At 37.8% G+C, this 21,004-nt stretch overlaps 3 protein-coding genes across 6 annotated transcripts; 2 read left to right on the forward strand and 1 right to left on the reverse strand.

The window, feature by feature from the left end:
* The first annotated feature begins 622 nt into the window (after window positions 1-622).
* On the forward strand, window positions 623-10,718 carry LOC132173854 (uncharacterized). Its single transcript, XM_059585501.1, has 13 exons — window positions 623-2,164; window positions 2,270-2,411; window positions 2,780-2,892; window positions 3,033-3,134; window positions 3,256-3,325; window positions 3,957-4,012; window positions 5,305-5,355; window positions 5,758-5,862; window positions 6,132-6,176; window positions 6,565-6,670; window positions 7,724-7,929; window positions 9,573-9,659; window positions 10,124-10,718. Exons 1-13 carry the CDS (start codon window positions 764-766, stop codon window positions 10,292-10,294), a joined length of 2,655 nt encoding a protein of 884 aa, XP_059441484.1. The 5' UTR covers window positions 623-763; the 3' UTR covers window positions 10,295-10,718.
* Window positions 10,719-11,039: 321 nt separating this feature from the next.
* Window positions 11,040-19,476, forward strand: LOC132176569 (isochorismate synthase 2, chloroplastic-like). Of its 4 annotated transcripts, none has more exons than XM_059588817.1 (16): window positions 11,040-11,279; window positions 11,392-11,580; window positions 11,936-12,183; window positions 12,777-12,894; window positions 12,996-13,112; window positions 13,202-13,348; window positions 13,516-13,590; window positions 13,672-13,740; window positions 14,434-14,552; window positions 14,693-14,750; window positions 15,309-15,419; window positions 15,685-15,769; window positions 16,851-16,948; window positions 17,224-17,316; window positions 17,527-17,590; window positions 19,399-19,476. In XM_059588817.1, exons 1-15 carry the CDS (start codon window positions 11,043-11,045, stop codon window positions 17,587-17,589), a joined length of 1,827 nt encoding a protein of 608 aa, XP_059444800.1. In that variant the 5' UTR covers window positions 11,040-11,042; the 3' UTR covers window position 17,590; window positions 19,399-19,476. The 4 variants fall into 4 exon arrangements, with proteins under 4 accessions (XP_059444800.1, XP_059444801.1, XP_059444802.1 ...); XM_059588818.1 differs by having other exon boundaries at window positions 16,854-16,948; XM_059588819.1 differs by lacking the exons at window positions 14,434-14,552; window positions 14,693-14,750.
* On the reverse strand, window positions 18,429-20,850 carry LOC132176570 (pectate lyase-like). The gene is made up of 4 exons (XM_059588821.1): window positions 20,563-20,850; window positions 19,738-20,389; window positions 19,410-19,652; window positions 18,429-19,160 (listed from the first exon to the last, which is right to left on the reverse strand). Exons 1-4 carry the CDS (start codon window positions 20,751-20,753, stop codon window positions 18,942-18,944), a joined length of 1,305 nt encoding a protein of 434 aa, XP_059444804.1. The 5' UTR covers window positions 20,754-20,850; the 3' UTR covers window positions 18,429-18,941.
* Window positions 20,851-21,004: the final 154 nt, after the last annotated feature.

Here is a 21,004-nt window from a genome sequence, read left to right on the forward strand (position 1 = left end):
CGTTTTGTCCCACTCTAATTGAAGCTATTCAGCTTGTGGCATACACACAAAAGGCTAAACATGCCTTTAAATAGTGCTCTTAAGTCGGTCAAGTCAATCCTAGTACAAGTAGGTGTGTCCAAAACCAAATACAAGACAAACTAAGAAAAAAAAAAAAAAAAATTGCTAAAGGCCCAATTATTTTGTCCAATTTTAGGCTAACTTTTGCTTTATTTTTTAATTTAAAAATAAGGCAAAAGTTGACCTAAAATTAAGCAAAATAGTTAGGTCCTTATCATCCAATAAAAAAAGAAAAACAAAAAAAACCAAATATGAGTCAAACTTAGAGTGAGATCTCCAAAACCCACAAGGAGAAGAGAAAACCATAACAATGTTTTTCAAGAAATGCTAAATATCTCAAATGGTTGTTATAAAAGTTGGCTCTCAAATGATGTATCACAATTTCTTAAATTAGTGACACATTTTCCAAAAGAGAAATACTAAGGGTACTAACATTAGGAAGACTTATCATGATTTTGGTGAGCATAGAAAACATTTTAGAGAGTCTTATATTAAAGACGGTACGATCGGAAGTACTAGATAATTTCCCTCTGTAACACGAAAGCATGAAGGTGTCTCTAGAAGACTAGAATATTCGTATGTGACATACATGGCCGTGCCTTCCACCTAGTGAGCATCTTTCTTCCAAATTCATCGTTCGAAACCCTAGTAAACCCCATTCAAGAACCCTAATCTGCCAATCTCGTCCACAATCTTTACCTGCATGGACCATCATCAACAACAACAATGGTGTCCCAGGCCATTCCCAGGTAACATCTGCCCCACCTGCTCCAGTTCCCACTTCCCCTTTTGCCCTCCTCCGCTTCCTCCCTTCAATCAAAACCCTCGATTCCCGTTCGACTCGTACCGTGGGCCTGCGGGGCCGCCCCGCCCCTTCGCGGATGGGTTCGGGGAATCGAGGCCGTGGCACAGAAACCCTAGCTTGGATAGAGGAGACCCGTACGGACACTATGAATTGCAATCTTGCAGTAATGGGTTTGTGGATGACTGTGATAGGAACTCTAAGAGGCCCAGGGTTGATGACATTCGAAATAATCAGAATTCTCTGAGGCTTTCTTGGGAGGATGAGCGGCGATTGAAGCTGATTCGCGATCACGGTGGAGTGTCGAGTGGACTGCTGCCGGCCGAAGGCGGTACGGGCTCGACAATGGCGGGAGTGAATTGCGAAACGAACATATATGTTCAGGAAGGTGCAGGCTTTGATGGGAATTATGGTCGACCTGGTGTTGGGGAGTATGGAAAAGTCGATGGCTTTCCGGACTCTATGACTGAATTGGGACCGATAGGTTATGATTCGAGGTTTTGCTCCGGCGAAAGAAGAGGACAACAGTATATGCAGAGTAATAGGAATGGTTTTCAGGGTGAGGAATTTCCTCATTCCAGATATGGTCAGGTTGAAAGTTCTTTGAATCCTTTTCAGACCTATGGGATTAGAAATGTGGATCAACTACGACCACCTTATCCGGTTTCTGAAGTTCCTAATGATAATTATCACAATACCCAGAATCCTCAACAGCGGCAAAGTAGTGATTCCATGCCAGCAAATGAACCACAGTATTCTCATATGAACAATTGGCAAGGGACAAGTGTGCCGTATCCTGAACAAAGAGGCAGTGTCGCCATGGACAATCGTGATCCGAACAGTCCCTATGGAATGCAGTATCCGGTTGATACGAGACATGATTTCCATCCACCTGGCCTGCCCAATGATGTGAGACAGCCTCTTGAAGTCAGATTTCCATCACAAAAAAATGGCAATCCGTATAGGAATGAGGATGGAGGATACTTTCCATCCGCTTCTGGTGGTGGCAGGATTTTTGAAAATATGGGCCAAATGGAGGCTTCACGGTTACATGGTAGTCAGCCTCGTATTCCTGCTCCTCCACTACCAGCTCTCCCGGTTGACCCAGCATTGCGCCATTCTTCGGAGTTGAAAGGCTTCTCTTCACCACCTACAACATCTGCTTCTCTGTTTCCTGTTAGTTCATCGCCTATGGTGCCTTCGTCATATCCACCACTTCCTGAAGCACACTCCTTGACACGGCCCTATTTCCATAATGAGCCAAGACCACCTATGCCTGCTTCCGCTGGCTTCCTTTCAGAGGTATGGTTGCCTTGTTACATGATTTTGTATCTGCAGCATCACTCCTTGACTCATGCCTTGTACTTCTAAGGAATCTCAAGCAATCCACTCATTTTGTCTACTCAGGCTGTGGGGGATGGACAACCTTTTTCTTTGAAGCTATTATCTTCAGATAAACCAAAAGTTATTGATGCTTCCCACTTATTTAAGCCGCCTCATCGAGCCACCCGCCCTGATCACATTGTGATAATCCTTCGGGGGCTTCCAGGTAGCTTATTTTGATTGTGCAGTTCTATTCATCCTTTTGCAGGGAGGGCTAGGGAGCCAAACAAATGAACCCAGAAAAATTTCCAAACTAACGTGGCAAGAGTTTTTGAATTAAAAAATGTAATTCTCTCTCCCTTATTTGCCAGTCACGGTCAGCCACGTCAATTTGAAAATCTGGGTTCATTGGTTTGGCTCCCTAACACTCCCCTCCTTTTTCTAGTTTCTTTACGAGAGTTTGAGGAGTCTATCATTTTGTAAGCTCATTCTTCATGTGTTTGTTGTAGAAATTTTATCTCCATTGCCACTTTATTAAGTCTCCAAGTTTATGTCCATATTATGGGGAACTTATTGTATTCCTTATACTCTCAGGTAGTGGGAAGAGCTACTTAGCAAAGATGGTACGTGACCTTGAGGTTGAAAATGGTGGTCATGCTCCCCGCATTCATTCTATGGATGATTATTTCATGACTGAGGTTGAAAAGGTTTGTTGTTGGCTTTATTTGTGTTTGATGATCTACATAGAATCCTTGTTAGTTATTATAAATTTTATCTTCCTGTCTTTTGGTTTTTAAGGTTTAAATAACATAGAATATATGAATAAGCATTGTCTTCTACCCTAAAGGTTGAGGAAGTCGACATTTCGAAATCTTCGAGTTCAGTTAGAGGGAAGAAACCAGTAATGAAGAAGGTGATGGAGTATTGTTATGAACCTGAAATGGAGGAGGTAATGCATGTAATTAAATGACATATTGTGCATTTGCACATGCATTCTCGTGTGTATATATGCATATATGTACATTTATATTAATTTTCTCAAACCATAATGCTATATATCTTTATGACAGGCTTATCGATCAAGCATGTTGAAAGCTTTTAAGAAGACCCTTGAGGAGGGGGCTTTCACCTTCATCATTGGTATGCATTTTCTATTCTAAAATCTCTGGATTAAAGTGGAAACTGAGAATTTTCATGTTTTTGCTTTAATTTTTTTTTTTTTAATCATTTTCTTTCTGTAAATTCTAGTTATTCTAAAAGTTACTTGCTTTATTGAGAATTTTGAAGATGGAATTACTTGCATTATTCTGTTTTAAATCTTGTACTCAGTTTGATGACATGATGTCATTTAGTTTAATCATTTTGAGGTAGTGCCTACTAGTCATATTATAATGCTCACTTCCGATGCTAATGGTAACACCAATTTATACGCTTTATCACCTCTAGATCATTGGTGCATATAAATACGTCTGAATTATTGTCTGGTTCAAAAAACTAAGAAATCCTTGTACTTTTTTTTTAAAAAATTTTTAAAAAAATAATAATCATTTTCAAAACCTAGGCGTAAATACAAGATAAAGCAATTAAAGGTGTCAAAGGTTCTTCTGGTTATGCTGGCTCGTTACGGCATTCAATAAGTTCAATGATCTAGTTTGATTATAGATTAAGTGGTGATGCAGTGCCCATGCACTGCCTTCATTTTCACTAACAACAGATGCAGTTTCCTTCGGCTATTGACCCTTTTGTTGGTGGTATGTGTGCCTCGTCTTAGTGGATGACCGCAATCTGCGGGTAGCTGATTTTGCTCAGTTTTGGGCAATTGCAAAGGTATACCCTCAATTCTCTCTTTCTAAGAACCTCTACCATGTGTTCTGAAATGGCGACTCAATAAAATTTGAAATACACCCAACATAGCGTGGTTGGTAGCATAATGTTTACTGTACCTGATCTAATTTTACTGTTGGATCAATGCTATATTATTTAACAGTCCTGTTTCCTATTAATTGATTTCGTGGATTAATTTATATTTAATACTTGGGCGCCTTTCGCTTTTAATAAGACTGGTTATTATTTATCAAAAAAAATTTATATTTAATACTAAAATGTTTGATTGACGTTAAATAGGAGAATTGCATTCTCTTTTTGGGACAAATGAAATTAAATACTTGGGTTCGTCCAGTCTGCCAAATTTTGCGTCTGAGCTATTTTTTGCCCCTAGTAGTTCTTTGGCATTGTTCTGTAATAACCATGTTGTTGAGGATTTTTTTAGCGGAGAAATTTCCTTCAAACTAGTTTGAAGAAATTTTCTCCCAACCCACTCCAATAAATGCTAAGTGTCCTCTAACATGTGAGATGGTCATGCTTTCTTTATCATTTTTAACAATCATTTATTACCCTTATACTAACCTAGGAACCCAAACATTAATTTTTGAGGACCCCAATCATGTTAGAGGACGCTTGGCATTTATTAGAGTGGGTTGAAATATGACAAATTATAGATAATGAAATTGTTTGATAAAAGATACATTGTATTGGTGTTTTGATGTGCGTAAGTGTGTTATGGCCCCTATTTTAGGATGTAACTGCTCTTTGTCATTTCCCCCCTTAAACTTGCTCAGAGTAGTCCAGTCTTATCATGCTTCTCAAAATGACAAAGGTTGGCAGAATTTGATAATTGTAATTATGAAAAATTGACGAAAAAAAATTCGTACGGCTCTGTAATTCTTCCCAATATATCGGAAAATTTGGGTGAATTTTCATACAAAGGGCACATTTACTTGTAAGTATTTTACTGCTATTTAGTGCAAGCAGCTGCCTATCCTGCTTGCCTAACGTTATGTGTCTTTGCTGAGTTATATGGTGATGCTGGTCCATGTAAGATGGTAGGAGGTGGTGGATGCTTATCGCATCTGTTGTCTATGTGAACTTTCCTATTCTAAAGGAGCTGATTCATGCAGGCAGAATATACAACAACATTTCATTTTTTATTATTCCCTTCTCTTTTTACTGCTATTTTAAATTTCGCTATTGTGTTTTTCTATGACATCAAGGATGGGTTACTTGTGGTTTTGCTATTTATTATTGGCTTAACTCATTGTCCCTTTTTTTTTTCTTGTCAGAGTTCGGGTTATGAAGTTTACATATTAGAAGCTCCATATAAGGACCCTGTGGTAGGTTTATATGTTACTCATTAGCGACTAGTGTTGTAAGCCATCATTTTAGTTCACTCTTCTTACGCTGCATACTATTTTCATGCAATATTTGGTGCTCTTATTTTCATTGCAAGAATTCAATTCATAATTCTTGTGAATCAAGTGTCCTCGTGAAAAAGCATATACTTTGATGGGTGGTGTACAGCATTTAAAGTTTCTTTATTAATCTTCTGATACTCTTGCACAAGAAGGGATTAGTACTTTAAACGTGTTTTTTGATTTTTTCTGGCCATGCTATTTTTTTTGGTCACAAAGATGCCATTTAGTAATCCTCAGTCTAAAAATGGAGTTACAGCTTCCATTAGGAATGCTTTTTGTCTTCAATTTGAGGCATAAGTTTAAATTTTTGTGGATTTTTAGGGCTGTGCAGCTAGGAATGTGCATGGTTTTACCAAAGATGACATTGAAAAGATGGCCAGGCATTGGGAGGAAGCTCCATCTTTGTACTTGCAACTAGATGTCAAGGTTAGTTGTAATGATGTTCTCAATTTTGTTTTGGGCTAGTATGTTGGAAATTCAAAGCAAAGATGCAGTCATAGGTAGAAATGTTTATTGAATTTGGGTAAACTTTGTTACTTTGGTTATTTAAGAAAAGGAGAAAAATGCTGTATTCAGTCGGGAAATGCATTAAATTGTGAAGGTCCAGTATAAATTTGGAATTTTCACTTTTAAAGAAAAATTTGGAGTTGCTTCTACGTTTGGGTTTTGATGCTGTATTTTTGCTGGCTCTACAGTCATTATTCCACGGGGATGACCTGAAGGAAAGCGGAATTCAAGAGGTAGTTAAATAGTAGCTTTCATCATTATTAAAAATAAAACTTTATTTTATCATTTATTTTGGTGTGACATGCTTGAATGGCTGAAACATGTCTGTCGAATCTGGTAAAAGTGAAGTGCGATTCTTATCATGATTGTCAGCTCTATGGGGGCTATTCCCTTGACTTGTACTGATGAGAGTTTGACTCCATGAGAAATTGAGCAAAACATGATTCTGATTATAATACAAATATATACTCACTAAGCTTTGTGCTCTCCCTCCCCCCCCTGTGTGTGTGTATAGTAGTCTCTCATTGTTTACTGTTGTGTTAAGAACTTATTAACTAATTGAACTTTTGAATCAGTGTTTGAACTGCTTTGATCTAAAATTTTAAATGTAATATCACCCAGGTAGACATGGACATGGAAGATGGAGATCTTGATGAAAATGTATCCGAGCAAGAAAGAAAGCATGAGAATATCATAGTACCTCCTGTTGAAGTAGATGCACCTGATGGTATAAGCCAGATCTTTGGTTTTTTGTACTTCACATAATAGTGGTTTTATGTAATAGTCTTTCTGCCTCTGATTTTCTATGCCCTTTTTTAACAAGTATACTTGTATCCCTTACACAACTTTCTTTGATTTACATTTCAAGTCCTTATGATAGATGTTTTACAATTGTGTCTTGTTGTGTATGAGCACATTTTGTTTTATTTTATTTTTCTTTCTTCTTCTTTTTTGCTTTAACGATTAAGCTTTTGGGTTATGGCTGGGTATTTTCTCTTTATACTTCACATGATAGTGGTCTAGTTACTATAAATTAAACCACATTTGACAGAATAAATCAAAGAATGTGGACTTGGAATGTCTGTAATTGAAGTTGAAAAAGAAGAAAGAATAACCATCAAGCTCGTCATTGAAACAAAAATTGGCATACCATTTGGAGTTGGTCTCTTTTTTATTGATCAATTTTCCTCAATGTACTAGCATCCAAGGAATGAATTCTTAAATGGCAGGTTCTTGTTTGTGGAAAATACACAGTTTATTTAAGACATTGGAGAGGTGTTTCTGACAGTAAGTGCACTTGCATACTAAGTTTTAAAAAATAGGTCCCTGTTCAGGTATCTGACTGGGTGAGTGAGGTTTCTGCTTTGCCTCCAAAGTAACCCAACATTTTCTGTGGATTAACTTTGGTTTATGTGGAAGCAAGTTCTTGCAAAATCTTGTCCTGTGTCTCGTGGATACTTCATTATCAGAACATTCTTGTTAGGTTTTACGATTTCGTGATTGAAAATAATTTCTGATTTCAGCGCTAATGAGTTTGTTAGTTCATTATTTTTGTGAAATACAAAATCTAATTGTTTTTAGTTTTATCTTTGAGAACTTCCCCAAGGCAAGTGAAAGATTTATCAGAATAATTATTTCGTACCTCCATGACAAATTTCTTTCCACATTATACAAAAACAGAAATCATTGCATGATTTTCTTTTGCCTAAATCCATTAAGAAAGACAATGACTTTTATTCCAAATTTGTATATTGATATGCTTGACTATTTTATGATTTAGATTCTTCGAAGGATAGGAATAGATGGGATTCTGAAGGAGACCATCCGACCGAAGACGTGAAAGAATTAGGTAGGAGTAAATGGTCAAATGATTTAGATGAGGATGATACTGAAAGAACTGAAAAGGTGAAGCGTAATTTAAATGCTCTCTCTGGGTTGATTCAAGCATATGGCAAGGAAACAAAATCTGTACGTTGGGCTGACCAGGTATTTATAGCTGGTTTATACTATTATTTTGTCGTCTTCAAAGCCTGTATGAATGTTCATGTATTTTGCTTGATCACATTTTTAACTGTCCTCACTAATCTTAATATCCGGTGTTGCTATCTGATGCATTTTTTAGGTGTTTGAGAGAATTGAGAAATAGACTTGGAGAACTTGAAAATTTTCTTTGATATTGTATTATAACACGTATTTTGACTCACTTAAGTGAGTTGCAGATTATTTTAGGGTGAGTTCGTCAAATAACATGCTAATAGATTAGAACAGTCAGTCGGGATGTATTGTCATATCATGACTGAGTGTAGCAAAAATTGCCATCCAAATGGTGTTTCTGGCCATAGGCGATAGAAACTAAATGTGATAACAGTGTGGATCAGCAACTAAATGCTTTTCTCAAACGGCATGTAGGTGAAAAATAAGTAGTTTCTTGTGGATCGATGGACAAAATCATAACATGTGGCTTCAAGATCATTGTGATGGAACTGTCTTGTGAGTTTACTCAAGGCTCTTTAAAAATTAGTTGTGCATGTGATGGATTAAGGAAGAAGTCTTTGAATTAGTGGAGACTCCAGGATGGGGTTGACTTTGAGCCATTCTAGGCCTATGGAGGAATGTTCTCTATCTTTGATTTCTGCTGAATGACTTCGTAGAACTGCAGTTATGTATCCCCACTTGCTTCTTTTGGCCCTTACAATATTGTGGCAATGTGTGTGATAGCCCAAAAGTGTTGGCCACATTTGTACTAACACCCCAAAAGGACTAGTTAATTTGAAACTTTCTTAGAATCACTTATAAAGTCAAGTTATATCTAATAACTAAGCAATGTGAGAATTAACACCCATGATTAATAATCTACCCACTCTATGTGGGCTATTCATATTCCCAATATCCAATATGGAATTGGGGTATTGCAATCTTTCCCCTCTTAAACCCCTGACGTTCTCGTAAGGGCCACGTCATACAATGCTCTAGTACCATATGACACTACTAGGTGGTTTTGATACAATTTGTAATGGCCTAGGAAAAATGCTAGTTACATTTGCGCCATCAGTTCAAAATTACTAGTCAATTTGGAGTGTCACTAGAATTACTTATAAAGTCAAGTTTTACTTGGTAAGTAATGTAGGACTTAAGACCCATGAGTGTCTTAATAATCTACCCACTTTATGTGGGTTATTCATATTCTCAATATGGAGCCGTGGTATTATGAAACTTCTAAGCATGTTGGGCGACGTATGTTAATTGTAGATCAACAAGTATTGTCTGCCTGTATCATGACCATCCACATAATTAATTCTACTTATGTTTGGCTTATTATTCTTTTTGATAGAGAGATGTTTAACAGATGTAGGACATATAGCGGTATGACCTATTTAGGGAACGGTGGAGTTGCTTAATCTGTTTTGACGGAATCTTTTCTTTCAAGGTCATAAATATTTTGATTTTGATTTTTCTTTTGTGGTTGGAAAATGATGGCCTCTAATCTGATTGTTTGCTTAATCCTTGTGACTATGTAATCTAACAGCTTGATGCTTCTTCTGATTACTTTTGTGTTTAGAATAGTTGCATGTCTATATTTCTAAATTCTATTGTGCTTATCTCGCTTTTGGTCGCTCCCTTCTCTGCAGTTTGGCAACACTGGCTTTTCAATACATGCGGCGAAGAAGGGAAACGTATTGTCTTTAGTGATTGGACCAGGCACTGGATACAACTTGGTTAGTTATCCAGTTAATATGGTTGCCTGAAACAATATCAGTCTTTGGATTTTTAAGAGGCTACTACTTATGCCATCTTCTGTCATGGAAGTATCTTTATCTTTTGGGTCATGATTCAGAGCACGCCCGGCGTGCTTCAACAGTGAAGCACGCCAGGCTAAATTTTTTTTTTTTTTTTTCAAAAAAATTAAAATAATAAAATAATAATAATAAAAAAAATCACGGCCGGCGTGCTTCACTGTTGAAGCACGCCGGGCGTGCTCTATATCTTTACCCTTATCTTTTAGTTGGTTGAAGAAGTCTCTTTCTTTTCTAGCTGGTCACTTGGAACAAATTTTTGCTCTTGCATTTATTATCTGTGCTAATCCTCCCACAAAGATAAATTATTTCTTCCCCCCCATCTTCCAGCCATTCCTGTAAGGTTGACTTAGCAACCTCACTAAATTTGCTTTCAACACTTGCAGAAGTCCAACCCATTACCTGAAGAAGAAATCCCAGCACCGACCCCTAATGCTGTTGAGTCAAAGAGGCAAAGCATATTCCAAGAGCGACTACGTGCAGAGCGTGATTCGTTCAAAGCAGTTTTTGACAGGAGGCGACAGCGGATTGGTGGGCTTGTTTTGGAGGAGGAATAGTACATTTAAGGGTGCTTCCCGCAGTGCCATTACAATTATGATTTTTTCATTGACAAAGGGGGTTGATCTTCTTATTGCAGTGGATCCAAAAGGGTGGTGCAGTCATTGTAATTATGTAGTGTCACTATCAGGATAGGGATTGTCCCCTTTAGAAGTTTAGTTTTCTTACCCCCTTTAATCTTTTGATGAAAGCGATTGATCGCATATCATGTTGTTCTGTTGTGATGATAATATTTGTTAGACTAGCATAATGAAAAAATCTTCCCTAGCCAACCCTTTTTGTTCTTGGCTTGTACTCTGCTGCAAGTATGTTTTGGCGTGTACTATGAGAATTTTTTGGCTTGTACTTGCCACCATGTGCTTGAAGATAATTGGAGTGAAATGTTCATTGCCAATCGATGTCCCATTTGGGTTATTCTTTTTTTTTTTGTCTGGTTCATCATGTGTGAGGACTGAAATTGGTGAGCTCGGATTCTAAGTTTGCCGAATGTAAATAACAGAAGGAAGACAGCCATGATGTTTGTGTTCAAGAAGAACATGGAGGCTATCTTTTTGCGTTAAGCAGCAGTGTCTCATGGTAGTGCTTGTTGCCCTATATGAAGATGGCGCTGGCCACAGTGACCAGGGCATGTGCCTTTATTTGCTTTTGATTTTTTTTTTAAAGGCTTATATGGCTCAATTAAGGTCGTTAACGACCTAAGTTTTTGGAATTGCAAAGGCTCTGTAATTCTAAGTAATTTTGACTAAAATGTCAATTCTAGTCCATAACTTAATCCTACCCCTCCCTATAAATATATATAACCTATCATATCATATCATCAAATGCACCAGTATAGACCAAAAGCTCTCTCTCTCTCTCTACATGGCCTCTGCTGGTGCCTTGGGACACTTGCTTGCACGTTTCATCGACCCAGAATCAGCAAAATGCAGCATCTCTGCCGCCCCTTCAATTTCCAGTAGGCAATCCATTCATTTCTTTCATCAGGTAAAGCCCACTCCCCACCGCTACAACGTACATGCTACACTTTCAAGCATTTCTTTATTTGCATATATATTATTTATTACATCCTACGAACTCAAAATCTTGTTGAAAGCAGAAATATCAATCGTGTTCACTTTCCATGAATGGTTGCCAAGGAGACCCGAGAGCCCCTATCGGAACCATTGAAACGCGTGCTTTTCCGGCAGTTCCGTCACCTGCATTGGCTATGGAGAGGCTCAACTCCGCCATTTCCCAGTTGAAATCCGAGCCACCGCCATTTACATCTGGAATCATTCGTCTCGAGGTAAGCTCCCTCATCGTCTCGGGACTCTTAACCATGTACAACTGCGTATGTGATATGCAGAGTCTTTCTTATCTGTAGTGGGGTCATGCCACGTGGCAATCTGCCATTGAACTGCGTCCTACGAAAATATTTTTCCTTATCCTGCTCTACACAGACCTACCCAATAGCATGGCGGTTTTGAAAGAAAATTATATAATATTAATTAATTGGAAACTTAAAAAGACTATATATATATATATATAAATCGAAATGCCGCGAAACCTAGGACTAGATTTCATTTTTCCCGTCTCTGAAAAACATAGAAGAGCCGAAGCAAATAGAAAGAGAGGCAAAGCTAATGTTGTTGTGAGTGAAGGTGCCAATCCAGCAGCCGGTTGAAGCAATTGATTGGCTCCACGCCCAGCACCGCCTCCTCCTTCCTCGCTGCTTCTTCTCCGGTCGAACAGGCGGTTCCGACCTTTTGAGTTTCACCAACGGCAATGGCAATGGCAATGGCATCTCAATGGGTGCACACAACTTGGTCAGTGTAGCTGGTGTAGGCTCCGCGGTTTTCTTTCGCAGTATTCATCCCTTCTCATATGGCGATTGGAAATCCATTAAGAGGTAAAGTAAAAAAGTAATCTCGTTTTCTTCTTCTAACTTCTCTCTTTTGTCTTTTGTCTTTTGTCTTTTGTTTTTTGTTTTTTGTTTTTTTTTTTTGAATAATGTTATTGAAAAAACTTTTTCCTTTCACCTTTGATTTTAAGGATACATTGCAAATGTGACCGGTATGATTTGATAGTGTTAGAATATTGATTGAATGATTAAGTTTAGTTTTTCCTGTAGCTTAAGCTTGAACAACTGGTAATTTATCACATAGGAACCTTAAAGATGAGACTTTATTCAAGTAGTATTAGTCTTGATATAATATATGAGAAATGCTAGATGCTATAATTATATCAAACATTCATTTAAGAAGGTAATGAAGGCTGACGTGTCACTCTCAACTAACCCTTTGATTAATCTTTGTTAAAAAAAAAAAAAAAATTCAATGATTGATTTAGAGTGTCACGTCAACATTGTTGATATCCAAGCCCAACTAGCACACATTAGTTTAAGGTGAATAATCATTTTGATTTATTTTTTGGGTGTATCTGCATTTTGAAAGCCTGTGTATTAAATGGGCAATCCTGATTTTGTTTATTCTCTATTTGAAGATTCCTCTCGAAGAAGTGCCCTCTGATCCGTGCTTATGGGGCTATACGTTTTGATGCGAGGTCTAACATATCATCAGAATGGGAGGGTTTTGGATCCTTTTACTTCATGGTTCCTCAGGTAGAGAAGTTTTGTTCTTTTCACCACGTAGTTAGTAACCTTGGGTAATGTTTCTTGTTAGTTAGTATTAATACCATATGCTGCTAGATACTCAATGACAGGTTGAGTTTGATGAACTTGAAGGAAGCTCAATGCTTGCCACAACTGTTGCATGGGACAAATCCCTTTCATGGACATGGGCAATGGCTATTGATGCACTTCAGGCTACCATGTGCCAGGTTCATATATTGGGCTTTGCATGATGAGTAGATATTGGACAGTTTATCTTTTATACCATATCATGTTTATACATTCATTGATGATGCAGGTTTCTTCCACTGTTGTAAAGCTGCGAAAAGAGGTTCCAAGAACATTCATACTAAGCAATAATCACATCCCCAGTAAGACATATTGGGATCTTGCTGTAAACAGAGCCTTGCAGCTGATTGACAGAAGCAACTCAGCACTGATTAAGGTGTTATATAATCTCTCTTCTGTGCTTCGCTTTAGGCTTATTGTTTTTGAATATTCAGTTTCTTTACTTGTGAAAATTAATTTGCTACCACATCCACCCCCTACCTGCCTTCTTTTTGGTTTCTCTCTCTTCGATATTAACAAGTCAATCTTGTCTTTGAAATTAAGGTTGTACTAGCACGGAGCAGCAGAGTGGTAACTACTAGAGATATTGACCCTATAACATGGTTAGCTTGTTTACAGGTACTGTTTTCTGGTCTTAGTTCAATAATGAAATGATAATTTTAGTAACAAGTTAAGATTAATATGCGGTAAACTTTGCAGGTTGAAGGGGAAAATGCTTATCAGTTTTGTCTGCAGCCACCTAATGCCCCAGCATTCATTGGAAACACGGTACCTGGGTTGCATTACTTATCACACATTAACTGAGCTTATGCTTCTTGTGCACTTGATTTTCTGTGATCTATACTGTGTTGCACCAATTTGAAATCTTGCTGATGAAATAGATTGTGTGGTTTCCCATGGTCTTAATTTGAAAGTCGCATGAGTGAACTTTAACATAGGATGCTGACAGGCAGAAAGTTCCTCGAGAGGCATTTTTGTTACTTTCTTTCCCTTTTTTCCTATATATCACCCTCTAAAAATGGGATACATATTATCTGTTCTCAATGTGTCTGTCAAGGCATTCACTCGTCTGATTAGATCACTAAAGAAGTATTCTTTGTGAAATTATTTCCTTCATTTTACTTAACCAAAAAAGAACCTTTTTTAATTATAAAATTTGCAGTTTCCTGTTCAGCTAAAAGCTGCATTGCTTGTGCCTATTACCTGGTGATACTTACCATCATTTTCACTTTCAAAGTCCTTGGATTTGATATTCAGCATTTGATTTCATTTCCTACTCTGCTTTGGATGTTCAATATCATATTTTAATATATATAAAAAAGGCAAGAATCAAATTAGGAAATTTAATTTATATTTTTTTCCATTTGGTACATTTTAAACAAAAGCTACAGAAAATTGTATACAGCAGTAAATGTTTTTCCCCTCCTATTTTAGTTTGACTTATATCAACTTTGTGAATAGCCAGAGCAACTATTTCATAGAAAATGTCTTAGCATTAGTAGCGAGGCTTTGGCTGGAACCCGTGGTAGAGGTGGATCAACGACTCTAGACCTTCAAGTAGAACTTGACTTACTTTCCAGGTTATTATTTTTATTACTTTAAACTTAATAGTTGTTGATTTATGAGGATGTTTATACCATGATGCAAGTAATTTCTATTATTTGGGAGTCGCTGACATCCAACTATTGTCATGTCACTTGTCCCTGTATTGACTTTGCAGTCCAAAGGATCACCTTGAGTTTACTATAGTGCGAGAAAGCATAAGAAAAAAATTAGAGGCAAGTTTACTTTTGTTCCTGTTAGAGATATTTCTCTTTGTGTATTCTGTGGTAGTTGTGGCCATCCAACTTCACTGCTAGAGAGAGTACTGGTTTTTTACCTGACCGCAAAATGTCTAGAATCCTAGGTGATGGAGTAAAAGAGCTCATTGCATAATGTAGTCCAGATAAAATGCTAATAGTCCATTGTAATGGTCAAGGTATGTAAATGTTATAGTAAGTCTGTCAATTTTCTATGTTGAGTGACATGCCTTATTCATGACAATGGGCCATAACAGTTCATGTATGACCTGCTTTTCTCTCGTGTCCCTGTTACTGCTTTTAGTTGTCTAAGTCTCCACCATTAGTTTTCTCTTCTGACTAGGGCATGTTTCTAATAATGCCATCATGCTACTAGCCTTCTCCTTTGGGCCTTGAAGCCTGCAACATCTATATAAGCAGGTTGCTATATGACATGACTTTAGCTGCTGAGCCAGCATCCTCGTAGTGGGCATCTGTTATAGACTATCAAAATTATTTTGGCATTTTCAATTCTGTTGATTCAGTTCTGCTTTGCAGGTTGTATGTAATGGGGTAGTGGTAGAACCAAAGAAAGCGATACGGAAACTCCCAAGAGTCCAGCATTTATATGCTCGATTGGCAGGCAGATTAAGAAGTGAAGATGATGAGGTAAAAACCACACAATGTGGTGTCCAAAATAATAAGTTGCCTTCTATCACATAGAAGTTTGATTTCTGATTCGGATTCAATTTGTATATTTTTCATCCTTCTAGTTTACTCCCACTGAACCCAAAATTACATGACTTTGCAGTTGCTTTTCTTCCAAAAAGTTAAAAATGTTGATTGTTAATTTAAGGGAGATATGATTTTTTTTTTCTTTTTTCGTTACCTGTATGATTTTCAAAGTTCTAATATTTCCATCTTTCCTTTCCAGTTTGACATCTTAGCTTCTCTTCATCCAAGTCCAGCTGTTTGTGGATTTCCAACAGAAGAGGCACGACTTTTTATTGCAGAAGCTGGTAGATGCTATAGCACTGTTGTTTTTTTATTTTTTTGCAGCACTGTACTAGATTTCTTTATTTTTTACTTTGGTTCTTTTAGATAATAGATTCTATGATGTTTTTGCCATTTGGTCTATTGTACTCAATTGATTAACTGTGTTAGTCAATTAAGGTTGAACATGCAAAAGAAATCAAGATGTCAAAAATTGTATATGCCATCTACAAAGAACCAAGGAAGTGTACTATGTTGGAATATGTACGGAATAAGAAGGATATGCTACTGGTACTGATAAATGATGGGGTGAAAGGGGAGGTGGTGGTTATGCTATTTGTGGTGAATCTAGTGGTGGTGGCCTTACATAAAAGTTGTCATGGTGGTGTTGGTTGTGGTAGTGGTGATGGAGTTAGTGTTCGAAGAATTTGTAGATCTAGGACTAGATTCTGAATTTGGAACTCTAGTATAGGTTCCAATTTGTCATACATACTTGTGGCTTTAATTCAGAACCACTGTCATAGGCTTAGGTACCCCCCATTTGTTGGAAGGAGGCAGATGAACGTACTCTCAAAGTACCTTTAGATTCACTTGCATTTGCATGCACCTTATTCCAATAACTGGGATTGCATAACTCAAGTAGAAAAATGGCAACTAAGTAAGAGCACTATGAATTGAACCATACGCCTCATGGACCATGGTCAGGCACACTTTATCAGGCTACATAGCATGTACCTTAAAGAAAAATAAAACAAAAAATAGATACACACACCTAGAGAGAGATTCTGGAGGTACTACTACACTGCAAATTGGCTACGTAGGCCTGGATACAGCAGGAAACTTTATTGTATCAGCCCATGTTTCTATGTATCTACCTAGGCTGATTAGTAATCAGTAATACATCTTCTAATTGCTGCTCTTATGTACTTAGATATTCAATTTGATATGCCTAAAAACATAGCCTTTCCATTTATTCAATATAACACTTAAATTAGCCTTTTCTTTTTCGGTGCTCAATACTTCCTGAAGTAAGATTAAAAAAAAAAAAAAAAAATTTGGTTTCTATCAATGTCTATAAAATTTTAATCTTTTACATATCTTGTTTAGAAGTATTTGATCGAGGAATGTATGCTGGGCCTGTTGGTTGGTTTAGTGGAGGAGAGAGCGAGTTTGCTGTTGGTATCAGGTCCGCATTAGTGGAAAAGGTGAGCTAAGTAAATTCCTTTATTGTCTGCTACCTCTCCTTTTGAGCCGGTAGGAACTGCCTTCAAAACTTATGATGTTGTAAATCAATTGAGAAGTGGTTCCCCCACATTTTCCAGATGCCTCAGAATTAAGACCAAAGTTATTAGTGGTAACCTTTAAGTAGTAGTAAGAGCAATTATTTTGTTTTGGATATTGTAGGAATATCTTGTAATTGTCCATGCCATTTTCTTTTCATGCTGTTGACAATATTTATTCTGACCAATTTGGATCCTAGGGTCTTGGTGCATTCATCTATGCTGGAACAGGAATAGTGGAAGGAAGCAATCCATCTTTGGAGTGGGATGAATTGGAACTCAAGATATCTCAGGTATGTTTCTCCATGCATTGTATATGGGGGGGGGGGGGGGGATGTGTACGGAAGGTTATGTGGGTGATGTGGGGTATGTTGCACTTGTGTGTTCAAGCTTGTGTATGTAAAGAACAAATCTGTTAAGAGCCAATCTCTTTGCATCAATCATCAGCATTGTTGGAAGACATTGCGAAACTCTGTTTTAATGTGTTCTGATCTGTTATGTAGTTCACCAAATTGCTTAAACTTGAACTGCCGCTCCACCAAAAGTACTTGAGGAGTATAAACTGAAGGTTAGTGGTTCTGACAGTCTTATTGATTACACAAAATATTGTTTTTCTCTCTTTGCTAATACTGAGAAAGAAACTCATTCTAAATTGCTTTACATGATTGACAGGAAAGGAAAGGTGGGGCCCGGCATGGAGTTTGCTCATGAATTGATGAGATGACTATACTATATATAGTTCACGTGTTCCAAACTTGTATTAAGAACCTGTGCTCCTAATCATATATTTTTTCCTTAAAAAATATTAAAATTTACCCTGTTTTTTCAATTTTTCCCGATTGGTGGTCACCAGTAGTGAACATTAGGTGTTATCATGTGTTCTGATTTGCATTCCAAAAAAGGTCAAGTTGCTGGTGAAATAATAATAAACGGAAGTAAACAGGATTTGTAAGTAATCTGAATATTCAAGGGCAATGGGGTTTCAACTCGCTCCATTCTGTCATCATGGATGTTTTGAGACATAACCTCAGTATCATGCAACATTCAGAGAATCACCAGTCATGAAAATACTTTTTCCGAATCATTGGTTCCATAGTTTGATAGTCCCTTCAGTACATCTATTTTCATTTAGTGCTTTGAATGTGTTAAGCATCTACATGGCGTGTGTTCAATCAGGAAAGTTAATAAAGTTCTTTCTATATTGTAAGTCCTTCAAATACAGAGAGGAGCCGTAAGCAATGTCCGAATGGAAAAACCATTGTATCATCTCTTTGTTGACTCCTATTTTGAGCTCCATTGTATCATCTTTTGCTCCAGCTTATGGAAAATAAGCCAGAATTCCAGGTTGAAGTTGTTGACCTTGATTGTTCGGAGTGGAAAAACCGCAATTTTTTTTTTTTTGTTTTGGCAGGTTTCGATCTTCTTGCCACATTGGCTTGTTCAAAATTTATATTTCAAGTTCTTTGTAAATCTACTGCATACAGTGTCTGCATATGGATGCTGTGAATAAAATGAAACTAACAAGGGAATAGGTTATATAAATGTTGCATTACTCCTTTAAGTTAATCTCGTAATGTTCCCCTGTATGAGCTATAAGAATCTTTCTTTCCGAGATGGGCGTAGATAGTTTGTATCTAGAGTATGAAAAATAGTATGAAAGTCATATCACAAGAGTGTTATTGAACTATCTTTGTTATTACAAAAAAGTAGCACTAGCCAATAGTATCTTTACATTTTTCTTCCCCCTTATCCCAATTCCATTCTTTTTTGTTCTCTCATCTCTCACCCAAAATAGAAACTACAAAAACAATAAGAGTGATTATGCTATGTCCATTTGCTCTTAGTTCTGCTGCTACAACCTCTGCTTTAACTGCAGGGTTCAGTTTGAATTCCCTATAAATGTACATGCATATTTATCTTAACATAGCTTATGCTCGACGCAGTTAAGAGCACCTGCAAAGCGCGTGAGCCTTCTCACAAACTTCCCTGGCTTTGCTTTGATTACTTCTTTCCTGTGCATCTTTCCTATTTGCCTTCCAGATTGGACAAAGAAGGCTCCATTCATCAACAAATCCTCCTCTGATCTCCAATTCCATTTCCTCCACTCACTCTCAGATGCATAGTCCCTCTTCGTCACCTAGACCACCCACGCATGAAAAGTGTTACTATTTCTACATATACAATGTCAAATGTATGCAAGTGAATGTGCACGCATCTTATGTATGTGGATTGATTCTTTCCTTTCTTCTTTTTGGGTTATTGTATGTGAATTAATTTGATGATTTACGATTGAAACTCGAGAGAATTTGAAATTGGAAAAGAGAAATGTTGAATTTGTTTTTTTTTTAACCTTTGCATTTTGTGCCTATGATTGTAGTATGCCTACCTCCTTAGAAGCTGCGATGGGAGGAGCGATAAACCGGTTACCCTGGCTAAGAACGGTAGGATCTTGGCTACCACCAATGGCATACATGAGCCAATGAGTGTAGTCGTTGTTTACAACATGGACAAACCCAAATCGGCATCTTGGCATCCTTTGCACCAATCCCTGACCGAAGTGATTGAAAGCAAGAGTTATCTGCATGAGTTTATCACCTTTGAATATATTGCTTCCGCCAAACAACATCACCTGCATGCATACATACATGCTTATTACCATTCATAAATCATTGAGAAAACATATTTCATTGAAGTGGGAATTACGATAGATGTACCTCATTGTGTTTGGTGAAGTGGCAGTTGGAGATGGTGATGGCCGTGGATCCCTGAATGGCATCAATTAGTCCATCCTGGCAATTTGACATTGAAATATGATCAATCCAAATATTTGACGATCCAAAAATAGAGATGCCATCACCATCACTCTCCGTGCGAAAGCCATAGTGATCAACCGCGTCTCTGACTAGGCCACCGTTCCCTTTCTTTATGTCGTGGATGTGGAGGTCATGGATTATCACATTTTTCACAAACTGAAGGGTAATTTGAGCACCATTGCAAATGTGCACTCTAGCCCCACGTCCATCGATAGTCTTGTCACTTGTCACCATAAGCTCTTGGTTTAGCCTAATTTCCATGCTGTGTGCAAATATGATCCAGAGTGGCGCAGGTTGGATCACTGCGTGCCGCAGCGTTCCCGGTTTAGGGTTCACCATGTCGTTGTCCGATGCATCTGTGACCACATAGAGTTTCCCAGCCTTGCCTCCGGTTGTCCCACGGCCAAAGCCTATGACACAATTGGGTAGCCTCTTGCGGTGCTTACCCCAGCTTTTGTGGCATCTCCAGCATCGATCAATTGGGTTTGTAGCCTGACACATGCTTCTTCGTTTGCCTAAACTTCTCCTTGTGCTATTGCCACCTTCGAAGTCCCTGCATGGAAGTTACAGTTGCCAAAAACAAAGAAACAAAAAAGCATTAACGACCAAACCATACAATTCCTAGAAAACCATTTAATTTTACTTTCCATGCAAACATCTATTTATATTGGCATATGGGTGCATATGTGAATCATTTGTCACTAAGCTGAAAATTAATGGTCTTACTTGTGGACTTGATCGTTAAAATGATCGGTGACTTCCTCGGGATTTCGTTGGTAGGCTTTGACGGCGGCCTTCTTGGCTTCTTCCTCTCGCCGCTGCCACACCTCATCAAAATCGGCAATGTGAGCATTCAGGGTTGGAAATATTGCAAGCAACGTACATAAAATGAGCAATCCAAGCTTGATAGCTTCCATTGCTGTCTCTTCAACTTAAACACTTCGTGTCAAATTTAGCTTGTTTTCAATATGCAACGAGAATTGGATTTTTCCTTTGCTTTTCGCCTGTGGAGGGTACTAAAAGTTTCAAAAGGATTATGCGAGGGTATGATTAAATACTAGGACCAGAAATCTAAAGGAAGAAAAGAAAGAAAATGAGACGAAGGGAGGGAAGACAGGAGAGCCACCCACAACGGTCAGGTTTTTAGTCCACATATATATATATAATT

The sequence above is a fragment of the Corylus avellana genome, chromosome ca3, assembly GCF_901000735.1.
Source record: "Corylus avellana chromosome ca3, CavTom2PMs-1.0".
Lineage (NCBI taxonomy): Eukaryota > Viridiplantae > Streptophyta > Magnoliopsida > Fagales > Betulaceae > Corylus > Corylus avellana.